This window comes from Antechinus flavipes, chromosome 4 (genome assembly GCF_016432865.1).
Source record: "Antechinus flavipes isolate AdamAnt ecotype Samford, QLD, Australia chromosome 4, AdamAnt_v2, whole genome shotgun sequence".
NCBI lineage: Eukaryota > Metazoa > Chordata > Mammalia > Dasyuromorphia > Dasyuridae > Antechinus > Antechinus flavipes.
Genome location: NC_067401.1, coordinates 377,130,436 through 377,151,005, shown reverse-complemented (window position 1 = coordinate 377,151,005; position 20,570 = coordinate 377,130,436). Strand labels below are relative to the sequence as shown.

At 33.6% G+C, this 20,570-nt stretch overlaps 1 protein-coding gene across 1 annotated transcript in view; it reads left to right on the top strand.

The window, feature by feature from the left end:
• The first annotated feature begins 6,649 nt into the window (after positions 1-6,649).
• The window catches only part of SYT14 (synaptotagmin 14), a 79,216-nt gene continuing 65,295 nt past the window's right edge, over positions 6,650-20,570 (top strand). The window contains exons 1-2 of the mRNA XM_051998451.1: positions 6,650-6,920; positions 13,517-13,956. Coding sequence (XP_051854411.1) covers positions 6,662-6,920; positions 13,517-13,956 — 699 coding nt within the window. The 5' untranslated portion in view covers positions 6,650-6,661. The remainder of the gene's footprint in view (positions 6,921-13,516; positions 13,957-20,570) is intronic.

The following is a 20,570-nucleotide window of genomic DNA, read 5'->3' as shown; positions in this document are numbered from 1 at the left end:
AAGGAAATGCAAACATTTCAGTATCTTTGTCAAGACAACCCCAAATGGGGTCATGGAGAGATGGACATGACTGAAACAATTAAAAAATAATAACAACTAGTTTGCAAATTGTTCAGCATATTATTGTGTTAAAATGGTGATGTAATTGAAGAGCTTACTAGTAGTCATTATGTTATCTATTAGAATAAAAACTCCTTAAGGACAAGGACCAACTTGCTTGCTTGTATTTATATCTCTAATATTTAGCATAACAGTTTCTGGTACATAGAAAGCACTTAATACTCTTTCTCTCTATTTAACCAACCTATGTATCTATCATCTCCTATCCTAAGCAGAATTTTATTAAAGGAGTATTTCTATTAATAATTTTTGCTAATATTTGCAAATAACACTTTTCTTTTGAGCCAAAAGTTCAAAAAACTTTTTTCAAAATTCAAAAATCCACTCACATAAGTTTTTTCTCTTCATAAGAGGTTATAACTAGGGAAACTCATTACATCACTGAATCAACTTTATCACATGTATTTTATATTTACAGACTTTATTATAACATTTGAAACACATCCAACTAATAATATAAGGCACTATTCTAGAGACCATGAGAGGAAGAAAGAGAGCAGTGTCTTTGTCTTCACGTTACTTATAGTGTGATAGATATGATATGTGCACATTGTGAAAGCTCAGTAAAAGAAGCACAAATTACTGTGTATGTTCAAAATAGAGAAAGATAATTTTGACCTGTCTTCCGAAAATTACATGTTTGACCTTGCAAAGGGCAGGAATTGGTAAAGTGAGAGGCTTTCTAGGAAGACTATGAACAAAACTATAGAGATAGAAAAATATTGGAGGGTGACTGGAAAAAGATTGACTAGTGAGCCAAGTAAGATATAGGAAGGAGAGCAAAGATAAATTTATAAAAGTAGACCTTAAATATATTTATTTCAACAGAGTATGATATTTTCAGCTCTTTAAAGAAACATTTTATGAAGTTCTTATTAGTGGAGAGAGAATGATATCATCTATACTTAATATGTTACAAAATATAAGTGAAAGCTGGTGTATTTGAGTTGAGAATTTAGCTTTGCTTAAGTATTTTCAAATTGTATGATACCTTTACTTTAATATCTGTGCCTGCATCTCTTTCATAAGCATTTTTGTATGTGTGTTAAGAAGGAAGAAATTATATAGATTTTCACTTAAGTTTTCACTTAAGTGTAGAAATAGTAGTATTAAGACATTTGTCAGGAATACTTGTTACAAATTCCCTTCCATAAAACTGAGTTTTCAAAGGGACAATGTAGGATGAAAAAGAAGATGAGGAAAATGGTTCTTCATTGTATTGCAAGAGGCTGCATTTTCACATAGTTGAGAAAGGGAATGAATAGAGCTGGGTAATAGTCCACCTGAGGTTTGTGTCCACAATCCAGAATTTTAGAATAAAGAACAAAGGGCTAGAAGCTTTTAAACAAAAAAGTTAATAGTTTAGGCACAAGACATTGAGCTGTGAAGCTAAAGTATTAGAATAGTACAACTTGATGGATTCAAAGTTATATGAATAACCAAATCCAAAGAAGAGTAATTAGTGGAGGGAAGTTCTTAGTATAATGACCCAGAGATTTCTCTTTTGCCATATTCTGTCTACACTGATGACAACATAAATAGCATGTATATGAAATCTGTATTTGACGTGAAATTGGGAGTAAAACTAATAAAGTGAATTACAGATTTAGGAATTATATTTTTGATATCTATAGAACAATGGACATAGGACACTAGCAATACGAAATTTAATAGAGATATTGGTCAAGTTCCACGCTTGATTTTTAAAAACTGAATTGCACAAGTATTGAATAGGGAAAAGCTGGCTTAGACATGGTTCCTATTAAGAAAGACCTGGGTATTTGAGTGGATTCTAAGCATTTGAGTCAGTAGTATGACATGGCAGAACTTCAAATGAATGTGGTCATAGGTTGAATTAATACAGACACAATGTTCAGAACAAATGTGATGATCCCACTATATTCTGTTTTATTCAAACTATATCTAGACTTCTGTGTTTATATAGGGAACATCACATTTAGGAAGAATATTGTGAAAATGGAGCAAGTCCAGAAGAAGATGATCTGGTATTGGGGCTTTAACAAAATGCTCTTAATTATTAATATAAAGCAGCTGAATCAGCCAAACAATTTTTAAAAGAAAAGGCAAGAAAGAATATTGCTATCTTTAAAGCATACTAATAGAAATCATTGGGACCAGATTAAGAAGTAGCAAAACAGGAAGTTGTGAGGAAGCCTGCAAAGATTTATTTTCAGAAGTTAAAGTAGGAGGAAGGGAATGAGAAGAAAGAGGAGGAGGAGAAAGCATAAACTAATTTGGTAACTGCATTCAGATTATACATATTTATCATATATTATATATATATATGTGTGTGTGTGTGTGTGTGTGTGTGTGTGTGTGTGTGTGTGTGTTCTTAGAGGCTTTTTGCATTGGACTTTTGGTAGGCAACTATTAATTTTGAAGGTCAGTTGAATAGACTAGCATCATCTCAGAAAACAAAACAATGTCTGTGTGAGACATTGTTTACAACCAGCTATTGAATTTCTAGCAAGACTGAAAAGGCTGGCCAGTGAGCAGCTAGCCAAGGGAGCTTTCCTCAAGAGTTATTGACAGGGATGATGAAAGACTGCTAATTTCATTTCCAGCTAGTGTGAAGATATTTGTAGTCACTTTTATAGAATGCACTGTATTTGTTGGTTATGGCATATTGTTTATATTATGGCTCCATAACCATTATTTGTACTCAAAGCTTAGACTAGTCTCCCTAGAAGAGAAGGTAAAAGGGCTCAAGTGCACCACTCTGTTTTCCAAGTTGTCAGGGAGGATCCAGTATTCCTTGAAAGAAAAAAAACAGAATAAAAAAATGCCCCAAATCTTTAATAATGAGAGAAATGCACATTAAAATTTCTGAGATTCCATTTCACACTTATCAGATTGGTGAAGAAAATGACACTGACCCAACAATGTGACATAAAAGGCAAAAAAATCACCACCACAACAAAAACAAAAACAATTTAGGATGGCTTTAAGTAGGGACTAGTAGGGACATCATGTCTAGATCAAGTGAAGTGACAATTTTATTGTGGTCAGGGAGGCATACTAATGTGGTAAAGCTGCAAATTATTCCAAAAACATTCTGGAAAATAATTTGAGGCTATACCAAGTCACTATATTTTGTGGAGCAGCTTGTTGGTGCAGTGGATATAATGTTTGATCTGGAGTCAGTAAGACCTGAGAACCAATCCGACCTTAGACAATTACTAGGTGTCTGACTATAGGCACATCACTTAACCTCTTTCTGCCTCAGTTTCTTTATCTGCAAAATTATAATAATAATACCACTTACTTCCCAGAGTTATTTTGGAGATCAAATGAGTCAATAATTTCAAAGTGCTTAGGACAGCGTCTGGCAATGATAGCTATTATTAATATTGTTATTGTTTACAATTTTTTTTGCCAGGCAATACTGGAAACAAAATAGGAACCTCCCAGTTGATGAATAACTGAAACATTGTGGTATATAGATGTTAATGAAGTTATTATTGTAATATAACATGATAAAAGAAATGGATTCAGAGAAAACTGGGATAACTTGTATCCCCTAATACAGAATAACATGTGCAGAGCCTGGAGAAACATTTACATGATGATGAAAGTACTCAAATGGATATGTGATCTCACTGAATTTGGAGTTCTCTTCAATTATGTAGACCTCAATCCATACTTGCTTATCCTGTGGAACACATGCCAGGAACCCCCAGGGAGTCTACTCCCATCCTGAAGGTCTTCAACACTTACTCCTAACTTTTCATTTGTGCCCAGGGGACACTTCTGGCGACCTACCTCTCAGCCTTCATTCTTCCTCTATGACCACCCAATTTTTTCCCTATCATATACTCCATTAGTCACCTCTTCTTCAGAATTTCTCACTTCTAGGCTGCAACCTTTTCATACCTACCACATGCCCTAGTAATTTCTCTTTGTGTGATAATTTTTGGTTCTTCAAAGGCATTTGTTTTTCATGTTTTGCTGTCTAAAGCAACAAGAGTTGGCAAAATATTGGATATGTAATTTAAATGTTGGTATGAAAAAGATGGGCATGAGACTATTAGGATCAGTAAAAGAGCTTTGCAGTTTAGTAAAAGCAATCCAGACCACTCTCTTTTTTCCAGTTAACTCTAGTCCAATTGTGTTATCTGACCCAAATATGCATACAGCGAGGCAAGCTCTGTAGGTTGTTCATTTAAATGCATATTGTAAACTATGCAATATATACTTTTTAATCTATTTAAATCTATTTCCTTGTGCCTTAGGACAGGCCATATTCTTTTGCGTGATTATAGACCTTCTTCTTTTGAGCGATTACAGAAGATTCTGGAATATAAGGAAATGCATAGCATGTCATCTACAACCAGGAGCATCTGGAAGACTTTACATTATATAGGGATCCTCTCTTGGACTTGGATTTGGTGTTGTATCTTCTCTATCACTGTGGTGGATGTATTTGGTGAACATATTTTCCCATTTCATGTCTCACCTCATATTTATTATCAGAAAGTTATTTTGCATGGTTAATTCTATATTATATATTAAATGCAGAGAGACTAATACAATCTTGGACTTTATTAATACTAGAAAAAAGGCAAATTCACTCTTAGTATTAATAAAGCCCAAGATTTCTTCTGCACTTGGTATCTTCCCCTCCTTCAGAAACTTTGTATTAGTCTCTCTGCATTTCAAACACATTGTCTCCTTCATGGATCTCCTCTATATCTACCTTTTCTACCTTTTTTTCTTTTTAGCATAATTTCTAATACCTCTATAACTAAACCTCAGATTGTGATGTTAGGCTTCAAATGTGCTACTTCTACTTTCTTTAATGGAAATAACTTATCATAATGATTTTTTATCAATCTTTTCCATATTTCTTCTATTTGTATTCCTCCTTCCATTTCCATCCCTATATGTCCTTGGGATGGCTTTGTTTAGTTTGATATCTTGTCAAGCTTTTTAAAAATTGGTTTTACCCTTCAGTGCTTCTGCTTTATGAGATGACATTGCTTATAATCATTCATTATCCATCCTTATAAGATTTATACAATGAGGTTTATATTCTATCCCACTGCTGACTTTAATAGCCTTCTCTCTCCATTCTGCATTTAAGTCAGATGCTTGCTAAGGATCTTCATCAGAATGCTACAGTAACCTTTACTTGGCCTTCTGCTCTATAACATTTTAATCATTAATATGCATAAATGCACAGATATCATGCTTATTTTCCCCTAAACCCAACTTTTTCTCCCAACTATCCTATTTCTATCCAAAGATATCACCATTTTCCTAGTTACCGGGGTTCACTTTTACACATCAACCACATATCCATCTGATGCCGAGTCTTGTTTCTCCTTCACACTCTCTCACCACTGCCACTCTAATTTAGGCCATCATGACCTCACACCTGGGCTATTACAATAGCCTTTTAAGGTCTGCTTGTCTCCAATCTCCCTCCTTCCCCTATTCCATACTCCACTTAACTGCCAGAGGGATTTTCCATTAAAAGGATGAGTCTCTTCATATCCCTCCTCTCCAAAGAAACACTGGTGATTTTCTATTATTAGCTTCAGAAGTTAAATATAATATCCTGTGTGAACATTTAAAACTTTTCTGTCCTGGCCCCTTTTTTCCTTTCCAGTCTTTTTTATATTTTACTTTCTTCATCATATTCTACAATTGAGCAACTGTCATCCTTGCCAGTCCTCTTACATGATGTTCCATCACCTAATTCTGGGCTTGCTCACTGGCTGTCCCTCATCTCCAGAATGCTCTCCTACTTTGCCTCCATCTTGTGGCTTCCCTCAGGACTTCCCTCATGATTCAGTTCAAATCTCATTTTCTGCAAGTTTCCCCCCAATTTCCTTCTCTATTTGTTTTCCATTTATATGTCTGGTATGTTCTTAGTTTGTTCTTACTTAGTAAGTATGGACTTAGTTAGTCCCCCTTTAGAATGTGAGTTCCTTGAAGGCAGAAATTGTTTTTGCACTTCTTTGTATTTCTAGATCTTAGCACAATGCCTAGCACATTGTAAATGATTACTAAGTGCTTATCGAATGATTGTTTATTAGATATTCAGATAGCATAAAATTTGGAAATCAATGTGTAGAGTCAGAATGCCGCCCATTTACATGTAAACAATATTACAAATGTGAAGTACATTTGAGTTGGAAAAGGAGTTTTTAACTTTAAGGAGGAAAAAAAAAAACAGTTCAGGTTTCTATATTGGCTCAACATTGTTTTTGTCCTAAATTATATTTTTGTCCTAAATTATATCTTTTGTCTTTTGTTTTTAATGGATCAAAAAATATTTTGTCACTTTTCCAAATTCTGTTTTATAGATTTAGAGGGTTAGAGGGAGATAGTTTTAGTTCTCCTCAGAATTAACAGAGGAGAAATTATGTCTGTAAATATTGTAGTCCAAAATGATACAATTTTTCAATGAATTCTTCTGATCATCTAAGTCTACCACATATTATATTAAAAATTAAAGCTCTAATTAAAGTATAACAAGAATTCTCACTCATTCACAGCAAACTGCATTCAAAGAATGAGAAGAACACCTCCATTGGATGAATTGCAGCCACCACCATATCAGGATGACAGTGGCTCTCCACATCTCTCATGTACACCTTCAGAAATTGGTGACAGTAAATGTGAATTTTCTCACTGTAGCAACAGCCCAAGATGTTCATACAATAAGTGCCCAAGCGAAGGAAGTACAGGACATGAAATAGAAAGTTTTCATAATAAAGGCTATGAAGAGGATGTGCCCAGTGACAGTACTGCTGTTCTTAGCCCAGAAGTAAGTAAAAGGGTACATAATGTTTCCATATGATCTTTTGGGTAAAGGTACAGTGCTGTGGTTGTATTTGACCTTGTCTGTGATAGTTTGTTATCCCAATTTACATCTTAATCCCTTAATCTAGTCTTTACACTTTTGATCAGGGCCACTTAAATTCAAGTTAGGGAGTCTTATACTTCTTATATACTTCTAGTATTTTGAAATGCTTAAAAGAGACTAGTTGTAGAAAAAAGAAATGACTTTCTAAATAGGCTTGCGACATTATGGTTTCAACTTTAAAATAGAAATGTCAGTTCCCTGCTTAAAATGAATTTTGCTAATGGCATTGTATTGATATCAGCTATAGTTATTGATTTTTTCTTTGGAGAGGAATTACATTTCTAACTCATAACTCACAACAGTAGCAACAGCTTAATATACATACAACAAAAGTTGTATTTTTTATATCAACATAAATAAATGGGTTGAATTCATTTTATTTCCATTATAAGGTTTGAATTCATGGTAAATTTGATTTGGGGGATATTTCAGTGTTTGTTTGTTTTCGAGACCAAAATGAGAAAAAGAACGAGTATTCATATTAGATTTTGGAAAGATTTGGTATATTTTCCCTTTTTCTATAGGAATACAGCTGCAACTTTAATTTTAGTTACTTTTTCCTAACTAGGGCCTTCAATTTGTAATTTCTCATTATAAATTAAAACTATATCATTGTGGGCATTAATGATCATTACCATTTAGATCAGGGCTTCTTAAACTTTTTTCTACTTGTGACCCCTTTTTGCATGAGAAATTTTTATGTGACTCTGGACATATAGCATATAAAATAGGTATACAAAGCAAACATTTGTTGATAATAAATCATAATTTTGGACCCTTACATTCAGTTATGATACCCCATATAGTCTCAGAAACCATATAATATGATGATATCATATTATATATATATATATACATATATATTTACATGTAATGTGTAAATAGTATAATAAAATAATTGATAAATAGGTTTATACATACATATATGTATATATGTGTATTGTGTGTATATGTATGAGAAAGAGACAGAGAATTAAGTTTTAAACCTAAGTTTTCAAATGCATCGTCTTGGAATAGCTGAACTTTTAAATAGTGAAGTCAGCACAAAGACAACTTGATATAAAATGACAGCCTAGTATAGTGGGGAAATCACTTAAGTTTAGAGTCTTGACATTGGTATCAGATCTCAGTTCTTCTACTTCAGAGATATATAACCTTAAGTAAGCCACCTCACTTCTCAGTACCTCAGTTTTCTCATATATAAAATGAGATTTGGAAAATCTAAATTTTCTCTGAGGTCTAAATCTATAGTATAATAACTCACTGATTCTAAGATCAGGGAGAATTTTTCAGACAACTGATTAAATAAAAGTTTTAAACTATTGGGAAAGAACATCTGATGTAAAACTTTGAAATCTGTTAAAGTACCTATTTAAAATCAGTACTTAGTTCTGGCTGCTAACTATTCGTAGGATCATTTCTCAGATTCACATGACCTGAAGAAGGCAAAACAAATGAGCTCTGGAAGTCCAATGGCACATCTGTTACCAAGATTCCAAAGGGAGATATAAGCATTTTTCTTATTCTGATATCAAATAGAAGTCCTAAATAATAATGGGGAGGACCCAGATCTCTAGACTAGTGAATCTAATACTGTGTGTCATATAAGTTGTGTGTGTTGACAACCTAATGTAATTCTAGGGAATCTGTGTCTGTGTTCATGTTTTGAGAACATATTGTGCTTTGGATTGGATTGTTATCTGCTTAAGAGTTTTAGGCAGAATTCACTAAAGGTCTTAACAGTGAATACTTTGGTATCATGAAGCAGGTTGGTAGCATGGTGAATAGAGCACCAGGCCTGAAATCAAGAAGACTCATCTTTCTGAGTTCAAATCTGGCCTCAGATACTTATTAGCTTTCTGCCACTGAGCAAGCCACTTAACCCTTTTGTCTCAGTCTTTTCATCTGTCAAGTGAGCTGGAGAAGAAATGGCAAACCAGTTTAGTATCTTTGTGAAGAAAAATGCAAATGGGATCATGAAAAGTCAAACATGACTGAAATGATTTTTAAAAAACTCTATGACACAAAGTAATTAGTAGTTTTAATAACTATATCTTTGCCCAAACCTTGTGAATGGGTCAGAGCCAAGATGGTGGGAAAAGATACAGACTCACCTTTGCTCTCCCAAATTCTTCTTCAAACAACTTTAAATAACTGCTCAAAACCAATTCTGGAGTGGCAGAACCTACAAAAGGACGGGGAAAACAATTTCCTAAACCAAAACAATTTAGAAGGTCAATAGAAAAGATCCATCCCACTTTGGTGAGGATAGAGCATAGTCCAGCACAGGCAGGCAGATTCCAGCAAACCAGCAGCAAGCCTTGGGGGTGATTGAATCAACTGTCTGCTGTCCAGAATTCTCAACCCACAGATGCTAAGGGAGTTAAATAACTGGTCAGAAGGAGAATATAGGAGTCCCTTTACTGGCACTCTGTTGCATTTACTGGCAGGACTCTGTTGCATTGCCTATAAGTGGATACAGAAAGGATCACTAGCACACCAGAGATTGTGGCCACAAGAATTAGGGATCCTATTCATAGTTTCAGAAATGGAAAAGTATACTTGTGGTCACCCACAGACCAGAGTACAGAACAGGACAATAGGAAATACACCTCTTCTTAGGTTTTACCACCTAAGAAAAACAGAAAATTTATAGATTCCTAGAACTAACTTCTCAAAACAGCTGCAAAACAAACAAACAAAACCCAAAAATACCCTGAAGATTGGGACAGTGCTCCCTTTACCCTGGAGCAGAGTTCAACTTTAACATAAAGTTAAAAGTCAAGAAATATACTGGAACATTAGCAAGCAATTAAAAAGAATTTGATGATACAAAGTTACTATAATGACAGGAAAAATCAAAACACAAACTCAGAAGAATCAACAAAGTCAAAACTGCTACATTCAAAACTTCAAAGAAAAATGCAAATTGGTCTCAGGCCCAAAGAGAATTCTTGGAAGAAAATCCTGGAAGGGTTTTTATATTTGAATAAGAGAGGTAGAAGAAAAAAATGAGAAAAGAGATGAAAGTGATAAAAGAAAAACATGGGGAAAGACTCATCAACTTAGTAAAGAAAACACAAAAAAAAATATTGAGGAAAAACCAGAATAGGCCAAATGGTTAAAAATAAAAAACAAAAAATAAATGAAAGAATACCCCCTTAAAAACAAAATTGGACACATTAAAAAAAGGAGGTATAAGAATTCCCTGGAGAAAAGAACTTCTTTAAAAGTAGAATGGTCTAAATGGAAAAGGAGAGATACAAAAGCTCACTGAAGAAAATAATGGACAAGTGGAAACTAATAATTCCATGATCTATCAGGAAACAATTTTTTTAAAAAAATGAAAAAAATAGAAGAAAGCATGAAATACCTAATTGGAAAAATAGCTAATCTGGAAAATCAGTCAAAAAGAGATAATTTAAGAATTACTGAACCTTCTGAAAGCCATGATAATTTTAAGGAAAGCTGCCCTGAACTAGATGGTAAAATAGAAATCAAAAGAATCTACTGATTACCTCCTGAAAGAAATCCCCAAATGAAAACTCCCAAGAATATAATAGTCAAATTCCAGAGTTTCCAGGTCAAGAAAAAAAAAAAACATTGCAAGTAGCCAGAAAGAAACAATTCAAATAACATGGAGCCACAATCATGATTACACTGTATTTAGCAGTTTCATTATTAAAGGATAGGCAAGTTTGGAATATGATTTTCTAGAAGACAAAGGAGCTAGGATAAGAGGCAAAAAATATCTATTTAGAAAAACTGAGTATAATGTTTTGGTCAGAAGCATAACAAGATAAATAGGAAAGATAAAACATAAGGAATTCAAAAAAGCTTAAATTGTTTATATTCATACCTGGGAAGATGATATTTGTAACTTCTAAGAATGCTTAGTATTAATAGGTAGGTAAAAGAATAGATAGAAGACGTATACACAGACAGAGAGCACAGTATGAGTTGACTAAGACAAGAAAATATCTAAAAAAAAAATTTAGGAATGAGAGAGAAATGTACTAGAAGAAGGGGAAGGAGAAGTAAAATGGGGTAAATTATATTGCATAAAAGGATCTTGAAAGAGCTTTTACAGTAGTGAGGAAGATTGGGGATGGGGAGAGCATGCTTTAATCTTATATTCATAGGAATTGGTTCAGAGGAGGAATAGCATACATATTCAGTTGAATACAGAAATCTATCTCATTCTACAGGGAAGAAGGAAGGGAAGGGGATAAGAGAAAGGGCAGAGTGCTAATAAAAGAAAGGTTAGATTAGGGGAGGTAATAGAAGCAAAATGTTTTTTGAAGATAAAGTAAAAGGAGAGAGAAAAGGATAAATGAGGAAAACAAAATGGAAGGAAATACACAATAAATATAACTGAAAACATCTTTATATTAAGTTTCTTTTATTAAAGTTTCATTTCTCAACTCTGTAGAGAAACTTAGTCAAATTTATTAAAAATAAGAACTATTTCCCAGTTGAAAAATGGTCAAAGGACATGAATAGGCAGTTTTCAGAGATTATCTATAGTCATACGAAAAAAGCTCTTGATCATTTTTATTAGAGAAATGCAAATTAAAACATATCTTAGGTACTACTCCATATTTATCTCCTATCAGACAGGATATCTAACATGGTTTTAAAAAAAGTTAAAAAAAGGATAACCTAACATGAATTTTAAAAAATGAAAATATGTTGGAGGGAATGTGAGAAAAATTGACACATTATTGCACTATTACCAGATTTGTGAATTAATTCAACCTTTCTAGAGAGCAGTTTGGAACAATACCCAAAGGGGGCTATAAAACTATATATATCCTTTGACCTGAACAATACCATCACTATGTTTATATCCCAAAGAGATTTTTTTAGAAAAGAAAATTTTAGAAAATTTAGAAAAAAATTATGTACAGAAATATGCAGAGCAACTCTTTTAGTTGTGGCAAAGAATTGGAAATTGAGAGGATGTCTATTGGGGAATGGCTAAACAAGTTGGATATGATAGTGCTGGAATACTATTGTACTATAAGAAATGATAAATAGGATACTTTCAAAAGAACTTGCAAAGTCTTACATAAACTAATGTAAAGTGAAATGAGCAGAAACAATAGAACATTGTACCAAGTAACAGCAATTGTGATGTTATAATGATAACCAACTGTGAATGACCTAGCAATTCTTAGCAATACAATGATCCAAGACAATTTCATAGGACTTAAGGTTTAAAAAAATGCTGTCCATCTCTAGAGAAAGAACTTATTGAGTCTAAAATCATATCAAAGCATTTTTTAAAACTTTTATTTTTTGGGGGGGTTTTGTTTTCTTTTACAACATGACTAACATGGAAATAAGTTTCGCATGTCTGTATGTGTATAACTTATGTCAAATTGATTGTTTTCTCAATGAGTGGGGAGAGAAACATAGAAGGGTGAGAACTTGGATCTCAAATAAAAAAAACTACTGTTTTAAATTGTTTTTACATGTAATTGGGGAAGAATAAAATATTAAACAAGTATATAAAAATGTAAGCCCTTCCTATTCAGTAAACATGCACTTTTGCAGAAGCATCTGTGTCAGAAGTTATGAAATTCTGGCAGTCAATAGTCACAGGACCTTGACAAAAGGGACACATGATATATCTTATTTTGATCATCTGTTCCTAAGAAGTCTCATATACTTCTGTCAATCCTGACAGGATGCTCCCCTGCAGATGTTGTAAAGAAAAATTATGAAAGGCAAGCAGTACTGTCTGACATTCATTCCTGGGATGCCCAGGGTAGTTGGACTGGCATGTAATTGATAATTCTCAGGAGAAGAATGGCTATAACAGGGAAATTCTTTTCTTACACCTTTGTAAAAACTTTAAATTTTTCCAAAAGAACTTTAGAACTTCAGAATCTCTTATCAGTAATGAATTTATGAAGTGTTTTGTTTTGAATAATTGTTAATGAAAATGTTTTGAGAGTAAAACACAATCGACATAAAGAATATTTGGAGGAAAATTTTTCTGATACTGTAATGTTTATACTTTCAAATTAAATTTCCTCTATTTTTCAAGTCTTGGGTTTTTTTAATATTAGTAATGATACTTCAGAGCAATCCTTGAAAAATAAATTTAAATTCTACTATGCTTTCACTTTCTTCTAATTTTTAACTAAGCTAAATATAGGCTAGTAAACATGTTCATAATTTTAAAAGAAAACTTTGGAAGTTTTCTCAATTTTACACATTTCTATTTAAAACGATTCCCCTCTTCCTCTTGAAATCTGAAATGACATATATGTTTTAAAAGGCTAATATTTTAGTGTAACATTGTTGCTTAGGTAAACTACCTTGGCCTCATAGATATATCTTTTTTGGGTTTTTTTGGTCTTCATTGTTATGAATTAAGTTCATATTAATATCACCAGGCTTTTAAAAGGTCATGCATATCATTTTCTACTAGATTGACAACAAGACTTAAAAATTGAAACATTTACATTTATTTTTCTTAGGATGTGTCAGCTCAAGGATCATCTTCACAACTTCCTAAACCTTTTGATCCTGAGCCAGAAGCTAAATATGGCACCCTGGATGTGACTTTTGACTATGACTCACAAGAACAGAAGCTCCTAGTAACAGTGACAGCTGTCACAGACATCCCAACATACAACAGGACCGGCAGCAACTGCTGGCAGGTGCACCTTGTTCTTCTGCCCATAAAGAAGCAGAGAGCCAAGACAAGCGTCCAGCGAGGGCCATGTCCTGTCTTCACAGAAACATTCAAGTTTAACCATGTTGAATCTGAGATGATTGGAAATTATGCAGTTCGCTTTAGACTCTATGGTGTACGTCGCATGAAAAAAGAAAAGATTGTGGGTGAAAAAATTTTTTATTTAACAAAATTGAATCTTCAAGGGAAGATGTCATTACCTGTGATTTTGGAGCCTTCTTACAGTCTTTCCGTGAGTATCTAACAAAGTAGCCTTTGAAGAAGGTACTACATGCATGCACACACACGTGCACATACACATATACATATACACGTGTTTCTGCATGGATGGATGGATACTGAAATATATATATAATATGTATATATATACACATAAATGAAGTATATGCTTTATGTCATAGACACACGAACATAGTAGATGGCCTGGGTTCTCCATTTACAAGATGCAAACTATTGGATCTCTAAACGCCTTAGGCACTCTTTAACACAACTTATAGATGGGTTGCAGTCTGCATTAGCGGAAGAGATTTCAATCCTGAAAAAAAAATTACATGTCCTTTAAAAAATTAGCATATGTAATATAAATACATATGTAATCAATCTATTTTTTCAAACTGTTTTCTACATGGTAGTGATCCTGTTATAAAAAAAAATTCTCTTTTATTTTGTAGTTTCAAAATTATAGATAGTTAGGAACAATTACTTTTCAATTCAAACAGCATTTGCCATGTTTTTCTTTATTGTTGTTGTTTTGAGTCCTCTTTTTATTATGAATGAAATTTTATAAACTAAAATGATATTTGAACTCGGGTTGTGGTAATTAAAGAATAGCATAATGTCTAATCAATATGTGGCGATGGTGGTTTTTAAAATCAAGAAGCATATTTTTTTAAAGTTTTGCAAATTAATGTATAAACTACATCTGACATAGTTCTCAGTAATTTTATTTTAAAATTTTGGCATTTCCTGGCAAAATCCTAGAACTGGCAAACCGTGTTAGCATATGCTTTCATCTATATCAGAGATGGAGATTTTGTGAGGTTTTTTTACATAGACTGTTAGATTATTGAATTATTCAAAGGGATCTTATAAAAGAGGTATAAATCAGTTCTTCTCTGTGTCTGTGTCAGAAAAAGAAGAAAATATAGACTTAAATTTAAGCAGGTGAGTGTATTAGCTGGTCATAAAAGGAAGAACTTTTCCAGGAACACTCAGTAAAAAATTGTTAAGAAGTACCTGAAAATGCATGGATAGGGCCATTTGCATGGCTGTCATAAATTTTAAAAATGTACCCTCTGTACATTATAGTCCAGCCAAGACTTTAAGCCTTCTTTCTACCACTTGAGATTTACAAATGAATATATTCATTTCATGGAGAGTAGAATTTTATCATGTTAACATGCATTTATAAAAAAGTCACATTAAAGAGAGTTCTTCAAGGTTTTGGAGAAAGATCCAGCCAAAGTTGTCTTCACCCCTTTACAGGCTACACTGCCAACATCTCTCCACAGGATTTTCTCTTTTTGAGATCTTTTTGGGTGATTATATGCTATTGTCACCATTCTGATGTTTAATATGGAAAGAATATCAGGTCAGATGATAAAGAAAATATAGAGATAAAATTGACAGCATGCTAGTAAAGAAAGCTTGAGATAGTAAAAAGAGCACTTGACTTGAGAATCATGAGACCTGAATTATAGCCCTAGTTTTTATTAGATGCATGTATAACTTTTTACAAATCACTTTGCTTCTAAGTCTTGGTGTATTCAGCTCTAACATAAGGATATTGGCTAATCATCTCTAGGATTCCATTTAGCTCTAACATTTTACAAAACAGCTCAAGATTACATTAAGTACTTACTGTGTGCTAGGCCTTGTGTTGAGTTCTAGGAATATAAGGAGAAATAAAGAAAGTGATATAGTCTCAAGGAGCTTGCATTCGCAAGAGAGATGACATTCATAAAAAGGACCTGAAAAGGGCATGAGGGATGGAGAAGGGACTCTGAACAGGGACGTGGGAGAAAAAAATTCTGTGGAGATGAGTTAGCAGTATAGCCTGCAGAAGTAGCAAGCCATCTTTGGCCTAGGCCACCTCCTTTAATTGCAGGCTTTTAGGAGAAGCCAGCTAGTCATATGGTTAGACCACAGAAGGGTAGAAACTTCTAATGTGAGTAGTCCAGGAATAGAGTGAGTTTTCAAAATAAAGAGGTTTCTGTGGCATGATAGAGAAACTTCTGAGGAGATCAGTTAGCAGTGCACCTGCAGAGGGCTGGAGAGGAATAAAATTGATATGAATCAAATGTAATTAGAATTTTGAAGAGAAATATATTTCCATCCCGGAGAGATCAGGGAAGATTCCATGGCATAAGTGGCACCTGAGCAGAGCCATCTAAGGGTGAGTAGAATTTCAACAAGTAGAAATGTATGGGTAGGGTCCTCCAAGGGAAGTACAATAGCAGAAAATCCTGGGATCTGTTCCTAGAATAATTAAATCCATCAAATTGATTACAGAAGTGTGGACACAATAAATTCTTGTGGACTCACTGACCAAGCTAAAGAATTAGAACTTTATTGTTTAGGAAATAGTGAGCTAGTGAAGGTTTTTGAATAGTGGAATGCTATGGTGATGTCTCTAAATTATGAAAATTAATCTATCATTGTGAAGAAGAAATAAGGAATAGGACAAATAGAGGTGAAGAAACCAGTAAGATTTCTTGGTTGATCTGCAATTTCCAGGCAGTAATGAGAACTAAACTAAGGTAGTGGCAAGTGGGAAACGAAGCAAGAAAAAAATGTGAGTCATTGCAGGTATTGAATATATAGAACTTGAGGAGCCAAAGATGACAGTAGAGATTTGAAGCATGCCATAAAATCAAGAAAAAGAACAAGGTTTGCGATAGAGTAGGTTTCGTTTTAGATTCTTGAGTGCCAATATCAAGACTACTAAAAGAGATGATCAAATTCAATATAAAATTAAGAGGAATCAGGAGAAACGTCTTGAGAAGAAAAGAAATTTTTTTCCCATCTATCTACATTATTGTATCATTATTTATATTGTTTTGATTTTTCTTGCTTCACTTTCCATCAGTTCTTCTTATAGTTCTCTGTCTTTATCTTAATCATAATTTATCATAATTACAGACAATACTTTTTAGAAAATTGTCTTTCTGACAATACCATTTCTGTCCATATGAAGCACTATAAATGGTTCATAGTCCTCCATTTTGATAAATCTTGACAACTTAGCCATTTGGTCTTAGATATATGCCTCAGGAACACATTAGAGAGCTCTACTGCAGTCAGGTCAGCAAATCACTGTTTCAGTATCTTTAAGGAAGATTACTAGTCTTCTTTTGTCCCTTAATGGATTATGTCTCACCTGGCATCCTTTTTAAAGTTCTAGTGTAACAAGCAGCTTCTTCTTCCTTAGAGCATCTATTGCCTCTCTAGGAAGAGTCAAATTTGTTTTTAAGTCTTAAGTGTACAGCTTTTTCTTTGTCCATTTCACATAAAAATGAGGTGACTGTTTTTCCTTTGTATACCCAGCACATAGCCCAGTGCCTGGTTCATGTTAAGTGCTTAATAAAAGCTATTTTCTTGGTTGATCTGCAAGAGTTTTTAATCTGGTTTAGCTCATAGCAACCCTGTGAAATAGACACTATAAACAATGATATCTTAATTTAGAATTGAAGAAATTGACATTAGAGGTTTAGTATTTCTTCACTCAGTGAGCAAGCATTTATTAAATACACCAGACCTTGGGGATACAAATTCATGCAAAAAGATAGTCCCTGCCCTTAAGAAGTTTATATTCTAATGGCAGAAGACAGAAAAAGGGAGATCAAAAGATAGGAGATAGGAAGAAAAGACACCCAAGTGGGGGCATATCTTGCCAAATATTTTATAGATTTTTTCAAGAATAGTTCATCTTTTTTCACCTAGATATAAAAGCTGCTAAGGTTATAATTGATTACCTCACCAAATCTGCTATGAAAATTGTGTGTGTTTAAAAAGCAGTATGACTTTGCTTTAATTTCTGCCTTCTTTCCCCAGTTTTGCAGTGCTTGCCGAAGAATTGCTAGCTTATTGTTAGGGAGTTCTTTAACTTTTTTCCTTTTTTTTCTGGTTATTAGACATATACCTCAGTCAACATATTTCTGGCATGCTTCCCATGAGGTCCAGCAAATCACAAGAGAGAGAGAATTGCTATACTGTTTACTTGAACAAGGAAGATACATTATGTCACTTTCTCGTTTAAATTAGGGTAAAATCTGTGATATGCAATGAGTATAAAAATGAACTATATTTTTCTCTGTGAAAAAATGAATTAAAAAATTTAATGATAGAAAATAAAGCAAATACTAGTTTTTACATCAGCTTGGGGAGAGAGAGAACTTTAATATGTATGAATATAACCCTAAGGTTAGTGTCTCATTGAATTCTTACCATGTAGTAGCCTTGAGGTGCCTTCATTCACAGGGGAATTGTTTCATTTTTATTAGATGACATCAGTGTCTTTTAAAATCAAAAGGTGATGGTGAAGGTGATAGATTGCTATTGCTTAGTAGACTGAATTTCAGTTCTTATTTAAAAAAAATTAGAAGTCTGTTAGATGTCTATAAAGATTGGGGTTGTCTTTCTTAGAAATATCAAGAGCTATTTGTGTGAAAAAAGAATGAGAAGTTGCAAACAATAGTTCATAAGAAGAAAAAAATTTTAAACTCTTTTTTAAGTTAAAAAAAGAAACATTCTACACTTTTAACTGTCATATACATTGTCTGAATAAAAACTTGCTAAAATAGGAAAAATGTAGTCATTTCTTAGAATAACTCTGATCCAAATTAGAAATTAAAGACAAACTATTTTTGAGGGAAACATTTAAGATATTGTATTTATCTCAAATTACATTTATTCTAGTTTCATTTTGTTTATCATTCAGTTCATTTCAGTATTAGTTGCTCCTAAAACACAGAAAATGGTTTTTATGGATACAAATGCTTCTCTGGCCAAAATACTTCCAAATAAATTTGTAAATAAGCATGTTCCCATTAGGGTAAGCTTGGAATCCTATATGATTAATAGAATCAATAGAGAGATGAACTTTGGCAAGAAGGGCTATCTATTTCTATGAGATTGAAGTAAAGATATAAAAAAGCTTTAAAATAAGAGAAATAAATTTGGAACAGCTAATGAATAGATTGAGGACTCATCAGGGAGAAATGAGACTTCTATCAGTAGTAACCTGAGTCACTAGCCACAATAGTCAAGTCTAGTGATGAGCATAGCTTTAGAATCAGAGAACAAATGGAGAAATTGAATCCCCCAGTAGTCATCTGATGGAAATGCCAAATTAAAACTCCTAGGAATATTATAGCGCAAATCCAGAATTTCCAGATTAAAGAAAATAACAATGTAAGTGTCCAAAAAGAAAGAGTTCAGGTATTGTGGAGCCATAGTCAGAATTAAACACAAATTTGATAGCCTCTACATAAAGGAACAGAGAGTTTAGATATTCCAGAAGACAAAGTACTTGCAATAACTAAGAATAACTTACCCAGCATGACTGAATACAACCCCAAGAGCTAACAAGTATCTTTAATGAAATAAAGTATTTGCCAGAATTCCTGATGAAAAAACTAGAGATGTGTAAAAACTTTGATGTATAAATGCAGGAATCAAGAAAAACATTAAAAAGCAAAAATGAACTGACTGTCATAAGGGTATAAACAAAGAAGTTCATTTCAGTAATACATAGGGAAACAGTAGAGAAAGAGGACAAGGGACATAAAAGGGAGAATAGATTAAAGGAAAATTTTGTTTTAAGCAAAACAATCCCTAAGGATATTAAAAAAAATATGTATAAGTCTGTGGTACCAAAGATTAGATAGAACCTTCTGTGAATGAAAAGATAATTGCCAAAGGAAATAAGCTAAAGAGCCTTCATTTTGTGGATGGGCTCAGGGCCTGCCTTCATTCCCCTCCCTGTCCTGTACTTGACTTTCTAAACTTCAAAACAATACCCTGAGACTTGGTACTTTCCTCCTCTTCCTTCTTCTCCTCCTGGATTTCAGTTCCCTCTTATGTATTTGTAAGAGGCTGAGGCTTGAGTTGATGCACTGAGATCCCAAGCACATGAGGCTAAATAGTAATTGGACCATACTCTATTAATATATATGCTTGGAGAAAGAATGGCCCCTGCCCACTCTTTGTGCAAGTCCTGATGTGTTGTACAGGAAATGATGATTTTGATGGGTGGAGGCAGGGGAGTAGAAAAGGAAGGGGAAGGAGAGACTGCTTGCATTGCCATTGCCATGGCTTTTCAGCTCAGATCCCCCTCTGTTAGCTGGCTTCCTGTCGCAGCTGCCCATATTGCTATCACAATCTTTCTTGCCCATATTGCTATCACAATCCTTATTCACCTCTTCACTTCAATAAAGATTGAAGATTTTTTCTTTAACGCCTGATGCGGGCTGATTTTAAATACGTGGTCATTACATGTATTGTCTTTAACTTTTAGAAAGGAAGCTCCTTGAGGGCAGAATTTTACTTTCTTTTTTATTGTATTTAGCTCTTAGTACCATGCTTGAAACATAGTAGGAACATTCAATATTTATTGATCTAACTTTTAGTCTCTTAATTGTAACTAATTCTGCCTAATTTGATCTTTTGCAAAAAAATATACAATAAGTCAATTTCTTTATTTTGATTCATATTTTTGGAAGTAATTCTGTAATGTGCTTCCTAGAGCCCCCAAATTAGGGTGACAAAATGTACCGTTGATTTCTAGCGCTCCCATGCTAGAGTGCAAAAATATACTGTTCAGACTAGCTCTCTGGAGCATCTTGG